Raw genomic sequence first — 21,093 nt, forward strand, 5'->3', positions numbered from 1 at the left:
AAAAATAATGGTCCTAACCGAAGAGTAAGTAATCGTATTTGTTTCCAAAAAGCTTAACTGTAAACTGTTTGCTTGTAAAATAATGATGTTCATCCTGGAAACTCCTATATTTTCCATAATTCCGAATTGTAATCTTAAACGTTCCAAGACCGAAAAGTACGAATATAATTGTCACACTTAAGTTAATAATACGTAGTTTTATTCATAAGTAAAACTAGTTGAAGACGTGTTTGCATTGTAAGCTAGATGTGATGTTAATACCCTCCTATGATCACTTAGTACATACGAGTTATATAAACTCGAGATCGAACAAACAGTCAAATGGGTGAATCTTCCCTAAGCTCACAACCAAACAATGAACATGAAGTAAGGCGGAAATCACACATTCCACTGTCTACCAGACATTAATTTTATATAACCCTGATGTATATGCTAAGAAATCATAGAGTTAATACCCCTTTAAGACTGTTTGAAAATATATCATTACGTAAATATTTCATTAATGCGTATTGTGAGTGTTCATTATAACCATAATAATATGACTAATGGCATGCATGACGTTCTTCAGGCGTCATAAAGTTATGAGATTTGTCACCACATGCCTGCCAACCTAACTGTAGCTAACAATTTAGGTGCGATATTATCAGTCCCGTATAGATGTAACATCCGGATTCCCAAGTATATTGTTTTATTCATTATTTTGGAGTTTGTGGAGGGACTCGACGAGTTAGTGTTTAGACTCGTCGAGTAGGGTCGTGAATTCTCATATGGATTAATGATCGGACTCGGCGAGTTCATGAGTGGACTCGGCGAGTCCGTGCTATTTATTGAAAACCTATTTTCCCGGGGTTGGGACCTATTTAAAGGCCCTTAGGACCGTCATTTGCGGCTACCAAACCCCAGAGAGAAACCCTAAAAGAGCTAGAGCGTTTGTGAGAGGAAAGGAGCCATTTCTTGATCTTTGTGGTTGATTCTTGCAAAAAGGAGGTGATTCTAGCTTAGAGTAGACCAAGGAGGTTGTGTATCTGGGGATTTCGAGCAAAAGAATTCATCTTTGAGGCAGAGGCTAGACCATATTTCTACCGAGTCAGAGATTTACTGAGATATCTGAGGTGAGTCTTCTCATTATACTTTACCTTGAGTGGTGATTAGAGTCATGTGTCAGAGTTACTGTATGCTATTATGTGATTGTGTTGCACTGCATTATTTCTATGTGATTTATGCCATGTGTATATCAGAGTATATCAGAGTTAGAACCGGAAGGTTCACAGAGCTAGGACCATATGATCTATCAGCCTCATATTTTCAGCCAATCCTTTTGTTAAGAGCATAGCTGAAATTTTACCTCCCTTCTCTGCCCTCTCCCTCCCTCCCTCTCTCTCTCTCTCTTCAAGTTTCCTTAGTTGCTAGGGTTTGAGTATGAACCATCAGAGGCATGAGATTTTTGGTGCTTGATTCCAAGAGATATTGAAGAAAGATTAGTACGATTTGTTAGCTACAACAAATCAAAATGTATGTAACTTTCTGCAGGTTCCTATTTTCTCGATTGGATCGGTGCGGAATGATATTACCATGAAGATAATCGTATGATTATAACATGAACAAGAACATGTGAGTAAAATTGTAATGGATAGATAGAGGTTGAAAATATTACATGAACAACACTCATGGACGGGGATAATCCCCATCCAAACTCTCTCTAATCTATGTCTAAATAAGTGAACACTCTCTTACAAACAAATGACCATCACCTCCACTTTATATACTAGTGGTGGTAATATGATTTTCATACAAGGGAGTATTCTATCCTAATAAACACTCATCATTGTAGAGCATTTTCATGCTCTATAAAACTCCCCTAAATGCTTGGAAATGGTGAGGGTAAAGCAGTGATAAAAGGCAGAACATCCGACGGGTAGGTTGGGTAGGTCCGGTGCTGAAGTGTCTCGAAAATGGTACCCAGAAGTCCGAAATTGGATCTACAACGCTTATGTGTTTCTCAATGAAGAAGCCAACTGAGCTGACACGATTATTATTTCACTTAGGGGAGATTATGAATCATGAGAAGTGAACCTCGAGTAATCCCAAGCAGTCAAGTTCTGACGTCAGCTGAGTTCGAGATGAGTTGAAGTTCTGAGATGAAGATTAATCCAAGATCAAGATATTCCAAGATAGAATTATGTTTAATCATTTAATGCATTTTGTATTATTATTGATCTAACAGTTCATAAGACTTTCTTTTATATATCTTTTGGATATCAGTTTGTCAAACACTGATTATTATCCAGTCCTAGGAATGTTTCTCAATTTGTACTATGTTCCTCCTCCAGTATATAAGGAGTGAATGTTTTCACAATTAATGAGCAAGTGAACAATTTAAAGTTTTACACTAAGAATAGCAATTATTCTCTTCACATCATTTTCACTTTTCCTTCAACTCAAAGTTCTTTCACACCATTCTTCTTGTTCCTTAAATATCTTTGTATTAATTATACTCCAAGTTTTCTTCATTTACTACTTGAATACTTTGTTGAATATATCCTTCAAGTCCTAACTGGTATTACTAGATTCAACTAGAACCTTACATTACGAGCATGCGTTGATCTTAAAGATTAAATCAAGGTTTGTGTTTTCAAACCTTGTCCTTGCACATTGATTACTTGTATTCACAATTGGAATAAGATCTTGAGTGGTTGTCCTTTGAATCTATAAGAATAGATTATAGATGATTAGAAATTACCTTGGTATTTCAGTCATTTATGTGTTCAGGATAAAAGTTCTTCTATATACCACTTCTGCTCTAATAACTTAACTTTAATGGATGCTCCTACTTATATATAAATGTATTCAATGCAAATAGCATGGGTTGCTCTTCTCGTGCCCCACTACTAGTTGTTGAAAAGTATGATCAACAGAATGTCAGAATGGAAAGATTCTTACTTGGCAAGGAAAAATGTGAAGCAATATGGAGATCCGTGAAAGAAGGTCCACATGTTCCAGTCAGACAAATTGTGAGAGATGTTGCTGCAACTCTCATGGGCTAAGAAGAATAGCTTTTGACACCTCTTACTGCTGATGACATTGAGAAACTACACGCAGATCAAGTTGCATTTTACGATATGGTATTAAGTGTTCCTCCTTCTCTCTTTGAGCACATTAAGTTGTGCAAATCCGCTAAAGAGATTTGGGACACTCTCCAATACCTGTTTGAGGGATCAGAAAACATGAAGGATAAGCGTTTAACTTCGGTAGTCAACGAGTTCGATACTTTCACTACAACTCCCGGCGAATCACTTGCCTCTGCTTCTAACCGATACCGAATCGTTGTAAACAACATGACAACTCATGGGATTGTCTGAACTCTGCTAGAATACAATCAAGTTCATCAATAGTCTTAGTAAAGGATAGGGAAAATGTGAAATCGTTTCTTTAGAGTAATGGATTTCTGAAGAAATTGAAGCTTTACCAGCTGTTTGATGAGATTCAAGGACATTAATCAAATGTTGCTCAAACATTGAGAGAACTATCAGGAGGTCCGCTAGATCTTGTTAGTTATTTTGATCCTAAAGTCTCGAACCCCTCTGTTTCAGACCCTTTCAAAGTTGTTATCCCTCTTATTCAATCTTTTCAACCCTTTCCACCAGGTTTACCTGTTCTTGCTAATTCCAATTATCAGTTTGATGGACACCTCGACCCTGAAATGATGGACTATGAACTTAGCTTTCAACAAGAGTTTGCTTTGCTATCCATGAAATACAAGCGACCATGGAAACCCATTCACAAACCATACCATAACCGTTTCCTAGCTCCTCATCAAAGTAATACCCAACCATTTCCTAAACCCTCAGAGAACCCACCTCTTACAAACCAAACATCTCGAAACCAAATCATTGCTCCGATCTCGTGAGAATCCGAGGTCAGACAAACCGAAGGTTGTTTGTCACAAGTGTGGTCATGGTAATCACTTTGCCAAGGATTTTATGGCTGAATCCATACAAAAACCAAAGATCAAGGACTCTGCTTACTATGCCCGCCGAGCCTATGAAATTGCTGCAAGTGAAAAGGCATTCGTTACCACTGTGTCAAGAGATGTGGAAGGATATTGGTCATCTGGAGATGAAGATGTTGTGAGTTCTGGAAGAAACATGTGTCTTATGGATAGACAGACAATCAAATGCGATGAAGGCTACTGGTCATCTGGATCAGAAGAAGATGGTGAAGATGTTGAGCCAGATTTCTGCTACATGGCAACCAACGATCCACCTAGTCGAACCATCGTTCAGCAGGTAAAATCGATGATTACTGATAATAATTTTGATTTATCTCTTTGTGAACCATATTTAACCCAGATCTAATATGATACTAGCATCATCTATAAAGCCTATGAATCTGCCATAGAAGCGAGTGAAAAGATGGAAAGTGAATTGAGTCGTCTTAAATTATGTTTCAAGGATAGGAAGCTTAAGATAGAATCGTTAGAACGAGAACTTCTAATGTAACAAGATGATTGTATCATTCGTAAAGACAAATGTGAAATCACTTATTCTGAAAGAAATGTTTTAATTTTTGATAACAAATGTCTGAATGCCAAAATTTATGCTTTACATCATGCCATAAATACTCTTGAAGCCACTAAAAAGATGACTCATAATTTTCGTCATCCATGGTCCAAAGCACCTGGTCTCATGATATGTGTATTTTTATATATATTTATGTATAACATATCTTAATATTTTAGCATTTATTATTATTATTTAGAACTAAAATATACTGAATATGCTTTGAAATATTTAATTACAGTTAAAAATAGGAGTTGGAATGCAAAAGGAAGAGAATGTAGTTGAAAAGATGCAAAAAGGATATTGCTGGCAGATTGACCCCTCTTCAGTGTTTCGGGTATATCTGATGACTCATAAGTACAATTGACGAGGTTCAAACTGTTATGAAAACTAGATGAAATTTCCTACGACTTATGTGAGAGGAACTTTTGGCTAATTCGACACTTATCTTATCCAAAATCGGCCTTGAAGATGAAGCATAAAAGTTGGACGAAAATTCCCTCCAAGTTACTTATTCCCCAAGCTCCACTTATCTTATTTTTATTTGCTTAATCCCTAAGCTACCATTAGTTTCCTTATTCCAATCCAACTCTAATATTCCATATAATTCCATCTCCATCAACTATAAATACCCCATATAATTCCACCATTTTCATAATCGAGGATATTTCACTTCGACTTGTGCAACAAGAAAACTTCATAGTTGCCGTTTTGAGGGTCTAGGAGGTGGCCGGAAGGCCGTTAAGCTAACGGGAGCAGAGATCGGAAGGATTGGAGAGCGGATTCATGTCGTTAATCATGTGGTTTGTTAACGTGACCATGTTTAGCATTCCATTGTGTTACTATTATGTATTTAGTTTCTGACTTGGGTGTAAAAACCTTTTACTTTGTGTTTATGATTGAATGAAGCTTTGATTATTAGACTAATTGCTATATTGAATAGTTTGTTTGTGTTTAATTTATCTTGCCAAGATTGTTAAAAGATCCTTATGTATTAATGATGATTATTTTCTGTTAATTGTTAAGTGAATTGAGGTGTATGAATATATGCTTGATTGCTTGTCTCTTATGATTTTGATGACCATCGAGATTATAAGTCTAGAAATAACGAATGTGAAACTAGGATTAACATGGGAATAAGTAAGTTAATGTGTGAGCCTTGTTTGATGACCATCAACAAGAGGTTAATTGAATGTTTAATTTGATTAACTATTATTACAAGTCTTGTTTGATACGAACTGAACACTAGGAAGCATGTTAGTTTAATCAACTGATCACTGTTTGAATTAATTTGTTTGCTAAAGGATTAGTTATAGTGAACGCGAATCTAATCATTTTAGGAATCGGTGAACATGAATAAATGAATTTGTGTATGCAATTATCTATGTTTTTAAGGTGGAATGTGTCTAAACCAAAGTACCTGAAGAGATTTGTTTTCCTGTTAGTTTATCGAGAATGGTTAATTAATTATTAGTTTGAGATTTATTAAACTATTTCTTTTATTCTTTTCGTGTGACCTGTAACCTATAATCAAATATATTAAATTAATCCACCGTTCCCTGTGATCGACACCCGACTTACCTAAGCTATACTGTAATCTGGCTAGGTACACTGCCTATAAGTGCATAGTAAGTCTAAGTATGTTAGGTTATAAATATTAAAATTAATGGGTACTTTCGTGCACATCATCTCAAAAACTAGTTTTCGAAACCTATTGCCCGTACCTTTAAGGAGTTACAGAATCTAACTTTTATGGGAGACATTCTGAACTACAAACATTCGGATACCCATGTCTCACCATTTTCACCCCTTCCTGAGACCTCGGATCGATTTTATCTCTGATTCCTGAGTTTCAACCCATATTTGTCAAGTGTCCTGATTCCATGCCTCTTCCGCCTCTGATACCCTTGGACCTAAATCAAACCTCAAAATCCTTCCCTAGAATCACCCATATTGTAGTTCAAATTCCAAACCTCAATCCTCCTAACAATTGTGTTATTGAGGAAATAATTCCGGAGACAACTGGACCTGACTTGGATAAATCAGATTTTGTTTGGGCCTCTTTTGATAGTGATGTAGAATAAGAAATCTTAGTAGATTATTCATCTGACTCTTGTGTTTCTAATTCTCAAGTGATTTCAAAAACAACCTTAGTACCAGTCAACCCTACATTTAACAACCCATCTATAGGTTAATATTCCAAGTCAAAGTCATCATCTAACTCTAAGAAGAAACCATCATTAAGTAGGAAAGATGTCATCGATCCTAAGATAGATGCCAAAAATACCCTCAAAAAGGAAATTAGATCAAGACATTACTCCAGATTCTTTGAGAATTCTAAAAAGAAAGCATCTCCGACTGTGAGCCCATCCACTAGGAAACGCAACACCTTTTTGCTTGTTAAGATTCTCAAGAGGCCCTCTAATCCTCCTAGTTCGGTAGCTCAAAACAAGGTTGTCAGTCCCATTCCTAAAAAGACTATTGACACTCATCCCACTAATACTAACACATCTAGGACAATTTCTATTGTGTTCATTGCTAAATCTGATGGTACGATTTTCAAACCAGAACAACTTTCAAAACCAAATGTGCCATCAAAAGTAGCAAACAAAGAATGAGTTGCCAAAAACACTGTTACTCAAAATTTTTCAAAAGACTCAAACCAAAAATTTGAGTGGAAAGTTAAAAATGCCAAAAAAGAAACTGCAAATCCAAGTAACACTGTGATTCCTATAGCTCCAAAAATTGCTGGTTTGAGAAAAGTGGTTTCCAAACAACCTGTTGTTGAATATGATTTATGGATCAATGAAAAGAACATGGCTTTCTGCTTCTTTCCAATAGAATCTTGGAACAAACCCTCTGAGACATCTGTTGCTCAAAACTCACAACATAAGTCCCAAGCCCATGTCCAAGTCCCAAAACCTGACTTATAGCCTAAAAACTCTAAAGTTCACTAATTTTTGCAGGCACTCTGTGCTTCGGAACAAGATACAATATGTTATATTGATAACACTTGTTCCATGCACATGACGGAGCATAAAGATTTTATGCGTGATCTTAAACTCTCACCAAATGCTGGCTATGTGACGTGTGACAGCAACTCCAACTCTCAGATCTAAGGTTACGACATCCTCACCAATGACAACTTCTTTGTCTCATATATGGCATATGTAGCTGACATGAATCACAATTTGATAAGTGTGGCTTAAATCACTGACTCTAACCAAAGAGTTGCATTCTTCAAAAAAGATAGCTACATCATCACACAAGGCCTGAAATAATGTCTCATCAAATCGAATCACAACAAGAATATGTATCCTTTAGACATCAACATGATCATCGGAAAACCTCAACTCTATTTACTCTCAAAATCCGTTCCTGATGTTAGTTGGTTATCACATCAAAGGCTTTCTCACTTAAACTTCCAATATATGAATGAGCTTGTTTCCAGTGAAATGGTCAGAGGTCTGCCACTCTTCAATTTGAAAATGTTCATTTGTGTGCTGCGTGTGAATGTGGGAAGCAATACAAGAAAGGTCATCCTGTTATTATTGAAAAATCAATTTCGGAACCATTAGATCTCCTTCATACTGATCTTTATGGACCTTCCACTATAGAAAGTCTGCGTCACAAAAAGCACATTCTTGTGATTGTGGATGATTTTACAAGGTTCAATTGGGTCTTCTTCCTCAGGCTGAAATCTGAGACAACCTCGGAAAGTGATAATGGGTCGGAATTCACCAATTTCACCATTGAGAAATTCCTCTCCAACCAAGGCATTGACCACAATTTCCCATCTCCCTATACTCCTCAACAAAATGGTGTGGTTGAAAGAAGAAATAGAACTCTCATTGAAACTGCTTGATCGATGCTCACCTTTGCAAATCTTCCGATTTATCTTTGAGGTGAAGCCATGTCCACTATCTGCTTCACTCTATATCGAAGCATTATTAATCGTCGCCTCAACATGACACAGTATGAAGCCATGAATGGTTGTAATCCAAGTATCTCATTTCTACATGTCTTCGGCTGCCGGTGCTTTATAAAAAACAACCGTGATCAACTCATGAAATTTCAGCCTAAAGCAGATGAATAAATCTGACTTGGATACTCAGAAAAATCTAAAGCTCATCGAATTCTGAATTGTCGGACTTGTGTTCTTGAAGAAAGTTTTGATGTCACCTTCGATGATAATTGTGTTCGGAATTCTGGCCCAACCCATGTCACAACTCACATCATGTAGTCCGATGCTCTAATGCTAGGATATCCGAATCCTCAAGTCATTCATGAAGTTGACTTTGAAACCCTGTTCGTCCCGTCAGAAACAACTCTTGATTCAGAATCTCGATTAAGACCGTCCCTCACTTTCCCTCCATTTGATTCTAATCCATTTCAACCTTCTTAGGTTAAGGGGGAGAAGGGTATTCCCTCTATTGAATAAAATGTTGAAGGATTCCAAGATGTAAAGTATCAATTTGCTGAATTCGATCCTATTCCGAACAACAACGATGGCGATGTTGACTTCTTTAACTTTCTGAACGAAGACGACGTAGATATCTCTAGTTTAGAAGTTCAAGGGGAGCGTCATCCCCAAATTCAAATTGTTCAAGGGGGGGGGGGTATATAACCCCATTGTTGATATCGGATCATCATCAGGTGCACAAGAGCTTCCGAGATTACATGTCTAGACGAAGGATCATCCTCCAAACCAAGTTATAGGAAATCTCAACGCCGGTGTACAAACTTGCTTTACTACTAATATCCAAAATGAATGTCATTTCTCGACATTTATCTTAATGGTTGAACCAAAATCCATCAAGGAAGCATTAGAACATGCTGACTGGATTACAACCATGTAAGAAGAGTTAGCAGAATTTGATAGAAATGAAGTGTGGACTCTCGTCCCTCCTCCCCAGGATCGCCCTATTGTTGGTACAAGATGGGTTTTCCGAAACAAGCTAGATGATGCTGGAGTAATCATTTGAAACAAAGCAAGACTGGTGGCCAAAGGATTTACTCAGATTGAAGAACTTGACTATGACGAGACCTTTGCTCCTGTTGCTCACATTGAATCCATCATAATCTTTCTTGCTTATACAACTCATAAACGCTTCAAAATTTACCAAATTGACGTTAAATGTGATTTTCTTAAAGGTGAACTGGATACTGAAGTGTATCTCCAACAACCTTCAGGTTTTGTCAATCCTTCTTATCCAAACTATTGCAACAAACTCTGAAAAGTTATGTATAGCCTCAAGCAAGCTCCTCACGCCTGGTATGAGACTTTCACCAATTTTCTCAAGCGTTTCAGTTTTTAAAGAGGAATTTTTGATCCTACCCCATTCCGAAGATCAAATGGAAAACATCTCATGCTAGTCCAAATCTACATTGATGATATCATTTTTGGATACACAGACTCATCAGATGGTTGCGGATTTTGCCAAGTTAATGATTAGTCGATTCCAAATGAGCATGAATCGTAAACTAAGTTTCTTCCTCAGTATCCAAGTAAAACAAACCAGAAGAGGAATCTTTATTCACTAAGAAAAAATATATTTCCGAGCTTCTCAAGAAATATTCAAATGACACTTGTGCCTCTGAAAAGGTTCCTATATTTTTCGGACATAAGATCTTCTCAGACCCATCAAGTGTTTTTGTTAATGATAAGAAGTATAAGGGAATGATTTGGTCACTACTCTACCTAACAACAAGTCGTACAAACATCATGTTTTCTACATGTTTGAGTGCTAGATTTCAGGTCAATCCAAAGATGTCTCATCTTTTTTTGGTTTAGCAAATATTCCGATACCTCAATGGTACAAAGAGTCTCGGAATCTGGTATCCATCAAAAAAGAGTTTCCTCCTACAAGCTTACTCCGATTCAAACTATGGTGGTCTTAAATTGGATAGAAAAAGCACCTTTGGTGGCTATCAATTTTTGGGTGGAAGATTGGTTAGCTTGTCATCTAAGAAACAAAATTTCATTGCTCTCTCAGCAGACAAAGTGGAATACATTGATGCTGCTAGTTGCACTTCTCAAGTTCTTTGGATGAAATCTCAGCTTTTGGACTATGGTTATCAATTTCAATAGATTTCGATCTATTGTGAATCTTAAAGTGGCATTGAGATTTCTCACAATCCAATTCAACACTCTATGACGAAGCACGTTGATATTTTGTACTATTTTATTAAAGGTCATGTTTTAAAAGGAAACATTGAACTTATTTTTGTTCCATCTGACAATGAAATTGTTGATGTCTTTACTAAGGCATTAGATGAAACCAAATTCAATGGGTTTCTGAACAAAATGGGTATGATGTTGTCTGATCCTCAATTCTTCCAAGAGGCTTGTACTCTCTGATGGAAACATCATAAAGTAAATTAATTCCGAAGTCAAATCTTTTTCATCTCAGAATCATTTCCTCTCAAAACATATAGGATCATTTTACATGTATTTTTGTCTAACCTCTTCTTCTAGTTTAATTTGTACAGGTCACCTCATCTTTTAAAGTTAATATCACCAATATAGTTACACTGGTATTTTTCTTTGATCTTGCATTAGAATCTATCTCAAAGGATGTTATGAAGTTCACCATGGAATTCAAGTCCGAAAAGGTAATGAGCCTTCACCTCTTACCCCTATCAGAGATTTGAATCTTCACATCTCGAAATCTCAAAATCTATTTAAAACACATCCTCTAAGATCTTCTTACATTTTACCTTTGATATTCGGTCTGAGTTTGTGTAATCTCGAACTCTATATTATGAATAAGTATTCTCATTTTCACCTCAGAAGCATCTTATGACAATCCATCTCAGAATTTACTTATTCCGAGATCACCTGTTTCAAAGAAGTTGAAAAGTTTTTTCATTAATTTCTTTCTGAAACATTTTCTTTAATGACTTCAACAGTTATTTTTCAGTGATTATTTTTTGATCCTAAATTATCACACTTTTTACACACGTCTTGATAAACTTCACATCCTTTCAACTGAAATGAAGGTTTTCCAATTCACACGTATTTCCATCACATCTTTAGTCATTGTAGGTCAAACGCATGCCAATTTTGGCAACACATTTAATGCAATCCATTTGAAAATCGGGTATAATCCTTACACCTTTTCTTAACCCGACCCAATTCTCCAAACTATAAAAGGATTTCAAAAACCATCAATTCCTTTTTTACGATCTTATCATATTCTTCCCTTATTCTCTCTCTGCAAAATCTGTTCTTCGAGCTCCAAACCTGCAACAATGGCTTCATCCCAAAATGTTCCTGAAATCTCAAAAACCATTCCAAAGAAGAAATCCTCCAAAGGATCTGCTTTATCTTCTTCAACAGAGTCATTCCTTCATGAAGCCATGCAAATATTCTCCTTTGATCCAATGGATTATGATGAATCCATTAGAGTAATGATTAAGACCATCTGTCGCCATCCCATCGAAAGGATCAAGATCCAAGATGGAGTGTTAAGAACCAAGATCACTGAAGATCGCATCGTTCCAGTATTGAAGAAAAAATTTCTCAAGGCGATAGGAATACCAGAAAACCCCAAGGCTTTTACCGTGCAGGAACCAATCACTGAAGAGTTCCAGATGTTTCTGAATGAGATTAGACAAATAGAAGAATTCAAGGCCAATAAATTTAAGAAATCTACAGTCCCTGGCCTTTGGACTGTCCTTATATACCTCATCCTTTAAGGTCTTTTCGGCAAGCATGGAGGCACAAACACGATTAGCAAAGATTGGGTCTACGTGGTGTACAATATTTACTTAGGGAGAACCAATGTCGTGGATTTGACCGAGGTCTTGTGGCAAGACTTTCGGAAACTTGTAGTAAAGAGGAAGCCACAAGAAATTTCAAGTCCGAGATTCTGGGCTCTGACACTTCAACAACTCTATCGAGAGAGACAAGAGCCCATTCCGATCAACACCGAGCCAAAAGATGTATTTCTTTCCTTTAAGGTTATAAGGACCTATAGACTTCTGAATCAATCCTCCTTAGGAGCTATACTTAGACTGCCTCACCATATGTTGGCCACTTTACCATCTGAGTCCCATTTCTTGAAGTATCATTTGGAGACTACGACTGTGTATGACCGAACACAGTCCAACCTAGTCTCCACTGAACAAACTTTGGATGTGGTCAAACTAGTATAAGCCAGTGGTAAGAAAAAGAAGGTAGCCAAACAAAAGACTTCTCCCATTAAACCAAAAACCAAAAAGAGAGCCAAAGTCCATGTTTCCACTCAACATGAAACACTCAATGACATTCCTACTGACTATGTCATCGACTTACCCCCCCCCCCAAATCCACTCTTTCGAAGTACCCTTCATAGTTTCAATACCACTTGCACACACACACACACACACACGAGGAGTCTCCACATAATCCACCCCCACCTTCCCAAAAAGGTGATGTCGGTGTTGAAAGAAGCTCCTCGCACCCCCTGGAACACACACATGAGTCATCTCAGATATCCCTCTTTTTTCCACACAAGCACGATCAGAGACCCCTGTCTTGTATCCTAATCTTTTTGATGTTGGGGTTGTCCCTCGAACTTCAGGAGCCACAACCGGTCTGATACCTAGCTCTGGTAAAGGATGAATAGGTTCTAATTATCTAGATTGGATTTTGTCAACATGGCTCATACAAGACATCCACAGCTCACTCGTTCACAGGTTAAATCTACCCTTATTGCAATGAGGAATCGAGCCATCCAAAGCAACATGCACTTTATTTGTCCCACTGATGAGACCAATGATCATGAATTTGTATAAGGAGAAGCTCCTCACACCACAATTATCTCTGACGATCCTCCGAAGTCTCCTCATCATGATGCCTTCCATCCTAGTCCAGACGAAGAACATTCAACCGAGTTCATGTTCGACGATGACAACACATCCGTTGATGCTCCCATGCTCCTCTCCTCACGTCTTCCACTCCAAAATCCATCATCATCAAGACCTCTCTATGACTTTGGATTGACGTTGTCTTTTGCGGAGCCTGTTGATGAAGAAATTCACATAGATGACCAAGTCCATAATACACTTGGAGGTGAAACCGAATCGAACCCTCCTAAAGAAAATCCAACAGAAAAATATCCTACTCCTTCTGAACCTCCAGTCAACAAAGATGGTGACAAAGACAAGTCTGAGAGTTCCACCTTGGACACTGGATTATTAGCCGAAAACTATGCTGATCCATTTGCCCTGTTGGAACTCCGAGACAACATTACTGCTACTATTTCAAGGTGGAGTGCCTAGACAAATGGCACAACTCGATTCCAAGATTGATGCCAAAGTCTCCAGCCTCGACACCAAGCTTGACACTATCCTCCAGTCCTTGTTCGAAGTACAGAAACATGGGCCCTCAGATGCTGAAAGAGAAAAAACAACTAAATTAGCTTATGTCCTTGCAATTCAAGCATACATTGGAAGAGGTTGAGCAAAAGTACAACTCTAGCCTTGATCACCATATCGACATCGCCTCTATAATGCTGAAAATTGATGAAGACATGATGAGTGCCACAAAAGAAGTGATCAAGAAAACCCATGTCCGACATGAAAAGCAAATCAAAGGTTGGAGAAGGAAATCTGAAAGAAGGATGTACACAATCTTATCATGCAACAAGTCTAAATCAAACTCATTTGACCTTCTTACAATATACTTAATGATCCAAACAAGAAGCTCGACCGGATGCTCTTTATCCTTGCCTCCCTATTTAATCACTTGAAAAATCAAGCTCCTACAGACGAAGCCAATGATGCCCTTATAAAGAAAATGAACATGAACTTCCAAAAGGTGTTCGATAGGCTCTCTGAAGTCAATGAATCAGCCAAACTTGTCTCGGAAGTTGGGACATCCAATACAAGTGGGGGAGAAGTACCAAATAGAAGCAGTCATACCATTTCTCGGAAACCTACCTCAGAGTTTAATCTCTTAGATGAATATGACGATGATGAAATTTAGGTTTTGTCCACAGGTATCCCATCAGATGATGATGATGATGAAGTCAAGTATATCACCAATGTCGTGGTTTGAATTCAAGCTCCAAGAAACTTTCCGGCGTAAATTCTTTAAGAGGACGAGAGAAGGATCTAGTTTGCTGTTACCTGCCCATCATCCTTGTCAGATGTTCTTCAACGAAGCCGTGAAATGGCCAAAAAGAAAACCAAGCTCACACCTGACGCATTCGAAGCTACTCAGTCCATGTTGCCTCCTAGTCTCTCTCTAACAATAGTTCCCATTGATGAAGGTTCTCCTATTCAGAAACCTGATGACATCCCAGAAGAGCCTCTGATTCCTCCACCACCAGAGTTCACTATTTCCAAAGACATTTAACAAGTCATTTCTGACTTGAACAAACAACAACAATCCGAGATCAAGCTGTTCCAAGATAGAAGTCTGTTTAATCATTTAATGCATTTTGTCTTATTATTGATGTAACAATACATAGGACTTTCTTTTATGTATCTTTTCGATATCAGTTTGTCAAACACTGATCATTATCCAGTCCTAGGAATGTTTCTCAGTTTGTACTATGTTCATCCTCCACTATATAAGGAGTGAATGTCTTCACCATTAATGGGCAAGTGAACAAGTCAAAGTTTTACACTAAGAATAGCAATTATTATCTTCACATCATTTTCACTTTTCCTTCAAGTCACATTTTTTCACAACATTCTTCTTGTTCCTAAAATATCTTTGCATTGATTATACTCTAAGTTTTCTTAATTTACTAATTGAATACTTTGTTGAATATCTCCGACAAGTCTTAATTAGTATTACCAGATTCGACTAGAACCTTACATTAAGAGTAGACATTGATATTAAAGATTAACTCAAGGTTTGAGTTTTCAAACCTTGTCCTTGAACATTGATTACTTGTATTCACACTTTCCCTTATAATTTTCTTATTCATTAGGGTTGTAGTAATTTTGTTTAATTCAAAGTATGTTGCCTTTTTGTGAAAGACATATATCATTTTAGGTTGCATGTGCTCAAATTCTTAATTGTTAAGTATTTTCCACTTTGAGTATTATTGTTGTAACCTATATAACCCATTAAAAAGATGCAATATAACCTAGAATTCAAGAAAAGTTTCCAAATCATCACCATTTCCTGGATCTATGAGATATAATATTCATGGGACATAGAGAAACCATAAAGTTGCAAACTTTATCTCTTTAACCCACACAAACCACCTTAAATAGACCATAATATGCCATAAAACCTAGATCTAAGAAGAAAGACATGAAAAGATGGAAACTTGAGCAGTTACAAAGGCTTCAGAAGATGCACAAAAGTGAATGTATTGTATCAAGGCACTAACTCTTCTTCTTCTTCCTTCAAAACCACCAAGAACTTGCAAAATGAGCATAAAAGCTTCCAAACGGATTAGGTTTGCAAAAGGAGTCGTTTGAGAGTGATGGATGCTGAGGGTGGAGGAATCCGTAGCTTAAACTTCCTTTAAATAAGGCTTAAAGTCCAGAAATTAGGGTTTTGACCCAAAATAGTCGTCACGGTGTAGCCACTTAGTGCCATGTCATGACAACCAATTAAAACACGCAATCACAAATCAAATTGTCACGTCGTGGTGATGTCATCACCACGTTGTGGCAACCAAAATTCTCATATACAAATAAAATTCATACCCTCGGGATCCAAATATTACATTAGATGATCATGCTATTTATTTAATTGACTAAAGACAATATAACTATTAAAATTATATTTACCTAAAACTTAGAAGTATTAATTAAGTACTCATAAATTATACTTAGTGATTTGGTCTTAAATAACATTTTCTTGGAATGTGAATAGTTGTAATATTAAATTAAAACTTCAATACAGTTGATTATTTTTCGCTATATTAATGTAGTTCAATATATATATATATATATATATATATATATATATATATATATATATATATATATATATATATATATATATATATATATAATTTTGTTGATCACATGAAAATACATATTATACTAACAATTTTGTCGATTTTACTATAGAAACTCAATAATTTTCAAATGTTTTCTAATAATAGCTGTTAATTACTTTATTAAATTGAGATAAAACAAAACATATGAAACTTTCTACGTAGACATATTTTCTTTTATAGGTATTATATATTAAGTACAAAAACATATATTAGATATAAAACATCCACCAAAATATTATTTGCTTTAAATAACTTTCACATACAATCGTGATATGGACAAAAAAAAATATAAAAGTGACAATGAAAACTTATAAAATACCCAATTATAAACTTAAATATATGAAATTTAAAATCGTAAATTGTTCAAGATTCTAACTTAAATATTAAATCGTGCATTATTTAATATTTCAAAATATTTTATTCTTAAGAAAAACAAATTCCATGGAAAATTGCATATTTTTTCATTAATATTTTATAAATATTGATGTGAATACACGAACACGAACAGATCCATTTCGTAAATCATTCAATATGATCATGTACTATTTATTTTTTCAATCTACTATAATAAATGAAGGTTTTTTTTTTCCCACATGTCATCTTCTCCTTCATTTGGACACATGACATTTTCTAACATTTTTAAATTTTCTATTTTCCACTTGTCATTTTATTGCATTTTTCATTTTATTAAATTAAAATTCTACTTTTAATATGTAAGGTAATATATAAGTAAGGTATTTATTAAAAAGGGTTTATATATGTAATGTATCCAATACATTAAAGTCTTATTAATTTTAATAATTCAAAAAATTTCTCATTTTTTTTATAAATTCAAACTTTTGAAATTGTTAAAATTTTATGTTTAATTTTTTTTTAAATAAACCCATGTAATACATGGGTCTCACACCTAGTTTAAAAATAAAATAAAATTTCCGAAAACAACTTATTTAAGTGAATAAAGACATTTTATTTATTTATCTAAACACTACCTATTATTATTTACCAACTATACTACTTAACAACTATAAATGTTCAACATTATTTAAATCTAATTTAATTAAGGTCCTTAAAGTCTAATTATAATATAATTTTTTAAATTTCTTTCCTTAGTATACTTTTTTTACAACTAATTCTATAAATACAAATATCAACAATCACATTTTCAATATACCTAAATGTGATAATGTATTTTAACTAAATATAAAAGTTAAATTCTAGATCCAATAAAAAAGACAAATTTAAGGAGTTTTTATCCATATTAGTGTTATACATAAAACTATTTCTCATTCTAGTATACATTCAAAACTATTTACCTTATTAGTATTATTTTGAATTTAAAACAATTATTATTGTTTTTTATGATTAAAAACAAAAAAAATAAAAATAAAAAATAACGCTCCCTACATGCTGGAACGGAACAACATACAGAAAAAAAAAAAAAAACCGAAAACAGGCTAGGGCTTCAATCGTCTTCTTCAGCCAACGGCTTCATCGCTATAGCCAGCCGCCTGTGGCTTCTTCCTCCTACACTGGCCACCTACCTGCAACCTTTTCTGCCCGTCGCCGCCCTCCTACCGCCTCCATAAACTCGCCGGTTTCAAGGTATGCAACCTATTTTCCTTCTCGTTTTTTGTAGTTTTTTTTGTTAAATTCACTGCACTCTCATTTTTTCTTGATTTTGATCATTCTCTACCGAATTGAAGATCAAGTTCTGCATTTGTTTCATTTTTTTGTATATGTCACAGCTTGTTTTTTGATGTTTTTATATGGAATTTATTTCAATTTTTACTTATGTTTCTTTTTTCTTGTTGTCATAGATAATATGATCAATTTTTGATCAGTTGTTGTTTCTTTTTTCTTGTTGTCATAGATGATATAATCAAATTTTGATCAGTTTTTGTTTCTTTTTTCTTGTTGTCATAGATGATATAAGCAATTTTGATTAGTTTTTGTTTCTTTTTTCTTGTTGTCATAGATGACATGATGAGTTTTTTGATTAGTTTTTGTTTGTTTTTATTTGTTTTGTAGATGAATTCTATTAGTTTTTTATTAGTTTTTGTTTGTTTTTATTTGTTTTGTAGATGAATTCTATTATAGACATGATTGACAATGATGATTTTTCTATAATCTCTCAAGCTGTTGTTATAACTAATATGATGAATATAAACAATGAAACTGAGTTACATGAAAATTTGGAAGATGAAATTGGAGAGGAAAATGATGAAGAAGCACCTTTTGACAACAATGTTGAAGTACCTTCAACTTTTACTAATATGGAAGGAACAAATTTGAATATTGATGACAATTGGACTGTGTCGCAATCAACGAGTAAGAATGATTTCATACAAGAGATGAGAAAAGATTCTTTCAAGGATAAAGAAGAACTTGTTAGAGCAATGAAGATCCATTGCATTAGGACACATAAACAATTTGAGGTCATTAACTCACGCCCAACTATTTTTACTCTAAGATGCAAGTTATACTTACAATCTAGTTGCAAATGGAAACTTCATGCAAGTAAACGTAAACGTAGTGGATATTTTGAAATCACAACTTATACCGGTCCACATACTTGTTTGCACTATAAGCTTTCTCAAGATCATCCGAACCTAGATGCAAGCTTGATTGCTATGGAAACTAGGCACCTTATAAAAGCACAACCTTCTATCAGTATTCCTGCTTTGAGAGCTGAAATAGTTGAAACACTAGGCTATACTCCTTCATATAAGAAGGTTTGGGTTGGAAAGAAAAAAGCAATTGAACATGTGTTTGGAAATTAGGAAGAGTCTTATGTCGCTTTACCAAAATATCTAGGTGCACTTCAAAAGTTCAATCCAGGAACTATTGTTGAATGGTGTGTTTCAAGATCAACCGATGTAGATGAAGTTGAATTTAGGCGTGTTTTTTGGGCTTTTTCTCCCTCTATCAAAGGGTTTCATTATTGTCGACCGGTGATTAGCATTGATGGTACACACTTGTATGATAAGTACACGGGTAATATGCTCATTGTAATGGGAGTTGATGGTAATAATCAGATTTTGCCACTTGCATTTGCTATTGTAGAAAATGAATCTTATGATACTTGGAATTGGTTTCTTTCTCATATCAAGAATCATGTGGTGAAAGACCGTGAAGGCATATGTCTAATATCTGATCGTCATGGGAGAATCCTTAAGGCTGTCAATGAGCATGGATCTCCATGGTTAGAGCCACATGGTTTTCATAGGTATTATTATATTTCTTAATTATTCTTTATGACATTTCAATAACTTGCTTCATTAACTTACATTTTTTATTTATTTTAAAGGTATTGTTTACGACATTTCATCAACAACTTTTATGACAAGTTTCGTAATTCAGAGTTGAAAGCTTTAGCTTATTGTGCCGGGAGTCAAAATCAAATTCGAAAGTTCAACTCCATCATGGAAGAAATTGGAAAGCTAAATCTACATGCTCGACATTGGTTGGAGAGCCATCCACTTAATAGATGGACACTTGCATATGATGGTGGCAGGAGATATGGGTTACTCACAACAAATTTGTCAGAGATTTTCAATAGTGTACTTAAAGGTGCTCGTTTTTTACCAATCACAACTTGTGTGCAACTTACATTCTATAGAATGGTGCATTATTTTGAGGTGAGACGTCCTTTAGGATCTAGTTCTCAAGCTAATGGAGATGCACATACTCCACATGTTATTGCAAAACAAGTAACTTTGATGGCAAAAGCAAGTGCACATTCCTTGAGATCTTTTAATCGAGAAAAAGGTATATTTGAGTTCATAACTCAAAGAGGTCGAAATGTGCAAGTAGTTAATTTGGAACAAAAAACTTGTACATGTGGTAAGTGGGAGGCATTTAAATATCCTTGTTCTCATGTCTTGAGTGCATGTGCCAAACTCTCTTTGAATAGTTGGCAATATGTTGATAAATGTTACTCGATTGTATATTATTGTGCTACTTGGGCATCTGAGTTCTCCTCGCTTCCTCATGAAGCATATTGGCCACAATCACCATTTAATGAATTACTTCCAAATTTAGAATTATTACGGAATAAAAAAGGTCGTCCTCGTTCAACAAGATTAAAAAAAGGTATGGATATTAAAGAAGGAAGAAATGCCACTCTTTGTGGAATTTGTGGGCAATCAGATCATAATAAAAAACGGTGTCCGTCTAAGCCAAGGTAATTAAACATATAATATTTTTTTATGATATTGTTGTGGCTATTCTCTTATTTTATTTTATTTTTTTAATCGTTTTTACAGGTAAGGATCTGTTACCAGTTCAAGTTCAAATTAATTGTGATGTTTTTCTTTTTGTAACAAACAATATTGGAGTTTTTTTTTTTTTAAAATTGTGGTGTTTTTCTTTTTGTAACAAACAATATTGGAGTTTTTTTTAATTGTGGTGTTTTTTTTTGTATCAAACAATGTTGAGTGTTTTTTACCTTAAAAACATTTTGTTTGTAATGTTGGAGTTTTTACATCTTAAAATATGTTGTATGTTTAATTTTATGATGGCTAAAAGATTGTATGTAAAAAAATAAATATTTAAAATAAAAAACAAAAATAAAAAAT

At 35.1% G+C, this 21,093-nt stretch overlaps 2 protein-coding genes across 2 annotated transcripts; both read left to right on the forward strand.

Annotated features, from left to right (window-relative positions):
• Positions 1-2,861: 2,861 nt before the first annotated feature.
• Positions 2,862-3,359, forward strand: LOC145009706 (uncharacterized). Its single transcript, XM_078968347.1, has 2 exons — positions 2,862-2,985; positions 3,100-3,359. Exons 1-2 carry the CDS (start codon positions 2,862-2,864, stop codon positions 3,357-3,359), a joined length of 384 nt encoding a protein of 127 aa, XP_078824473.1.
• A 10,471-nt stretch (positions 3,360-13,830) lies between these two features.
• On the forward strand, positions 13,831-20,785 carry LOC145009707 (uncharacterized). Its single transcript, XM_078968348.1, has 7 exons — positions 13,831-14,002; positions 14,306-14,445; positions 14,533-14,598; positions 18,598-19,248; positions 19,297-19,742; positions 19,824-20,699; positions 20,782-20,785. The coding sequence occupies exons 1-7, from the start codon at positions 13,831-13,833 to the stop codon at positions 20,783-20,785; spliced, it is 2,355 nt and encodes a 784-aa protein (XP_078824474.1).
• The last annotated feature ends 308 nt before the right edge of the window (positions 20,786-21,093 follow it).

The sequence above is a fragment of the Lactuca saligna genome, chromosome 8, assembly GCF_052625555.1.
Source record: "Lactuca saligna cultivar CGN05327 chromosome 8, ASM5262555v1, whole genome shotgun sequence".
Lineage (NCBI taxonomy): Eukaryota > Viridiplantae > Streptophyta > Magnoliopsida > Asterales > Asteraceae > Lactuca > Lactuca saligna.

Excerpts from the sequence above, each read along its gene's own strand:
- LOC145009706 (XM_078968347.1), top strand. The coding sequence starts at position 2,862 with ATGGGTTGCTCTTCTCGTGCCCCACTACTAGTTGTTGAAAAGTATGAT. Across the intron at positions 2,986-3,099 it reads ATGGAGATCCGTGAAAGAAG|ATCAAGTTGCATTTTACGAT; the intron begins GTCCACATGTTC and ends AACTACACGCAG.
- LOC145009707 (XM_078968348.1), top strand. The coding sequence starts at position 13,831 with ATGGCACAACTCGATTCCAAGATTGATGCCAAAGTCTCCAGCCTCGAC. Across the intron at positions 14,003-14,305 it reads TCAAGCATACATTGGAAGAG|CTCCTACAGACGAAGCCAAT; the intron begins GTTGAGCAAAAG and ends TGAAAAATCAAG. Across the intron at positions 14,446-14,532 it reads CCAATACAAGTGGGGGAGAA|GTTTTGTCCACAGGTATCCC; the intron begins GTACCAAATAGA and ends GATGAAATTTAG.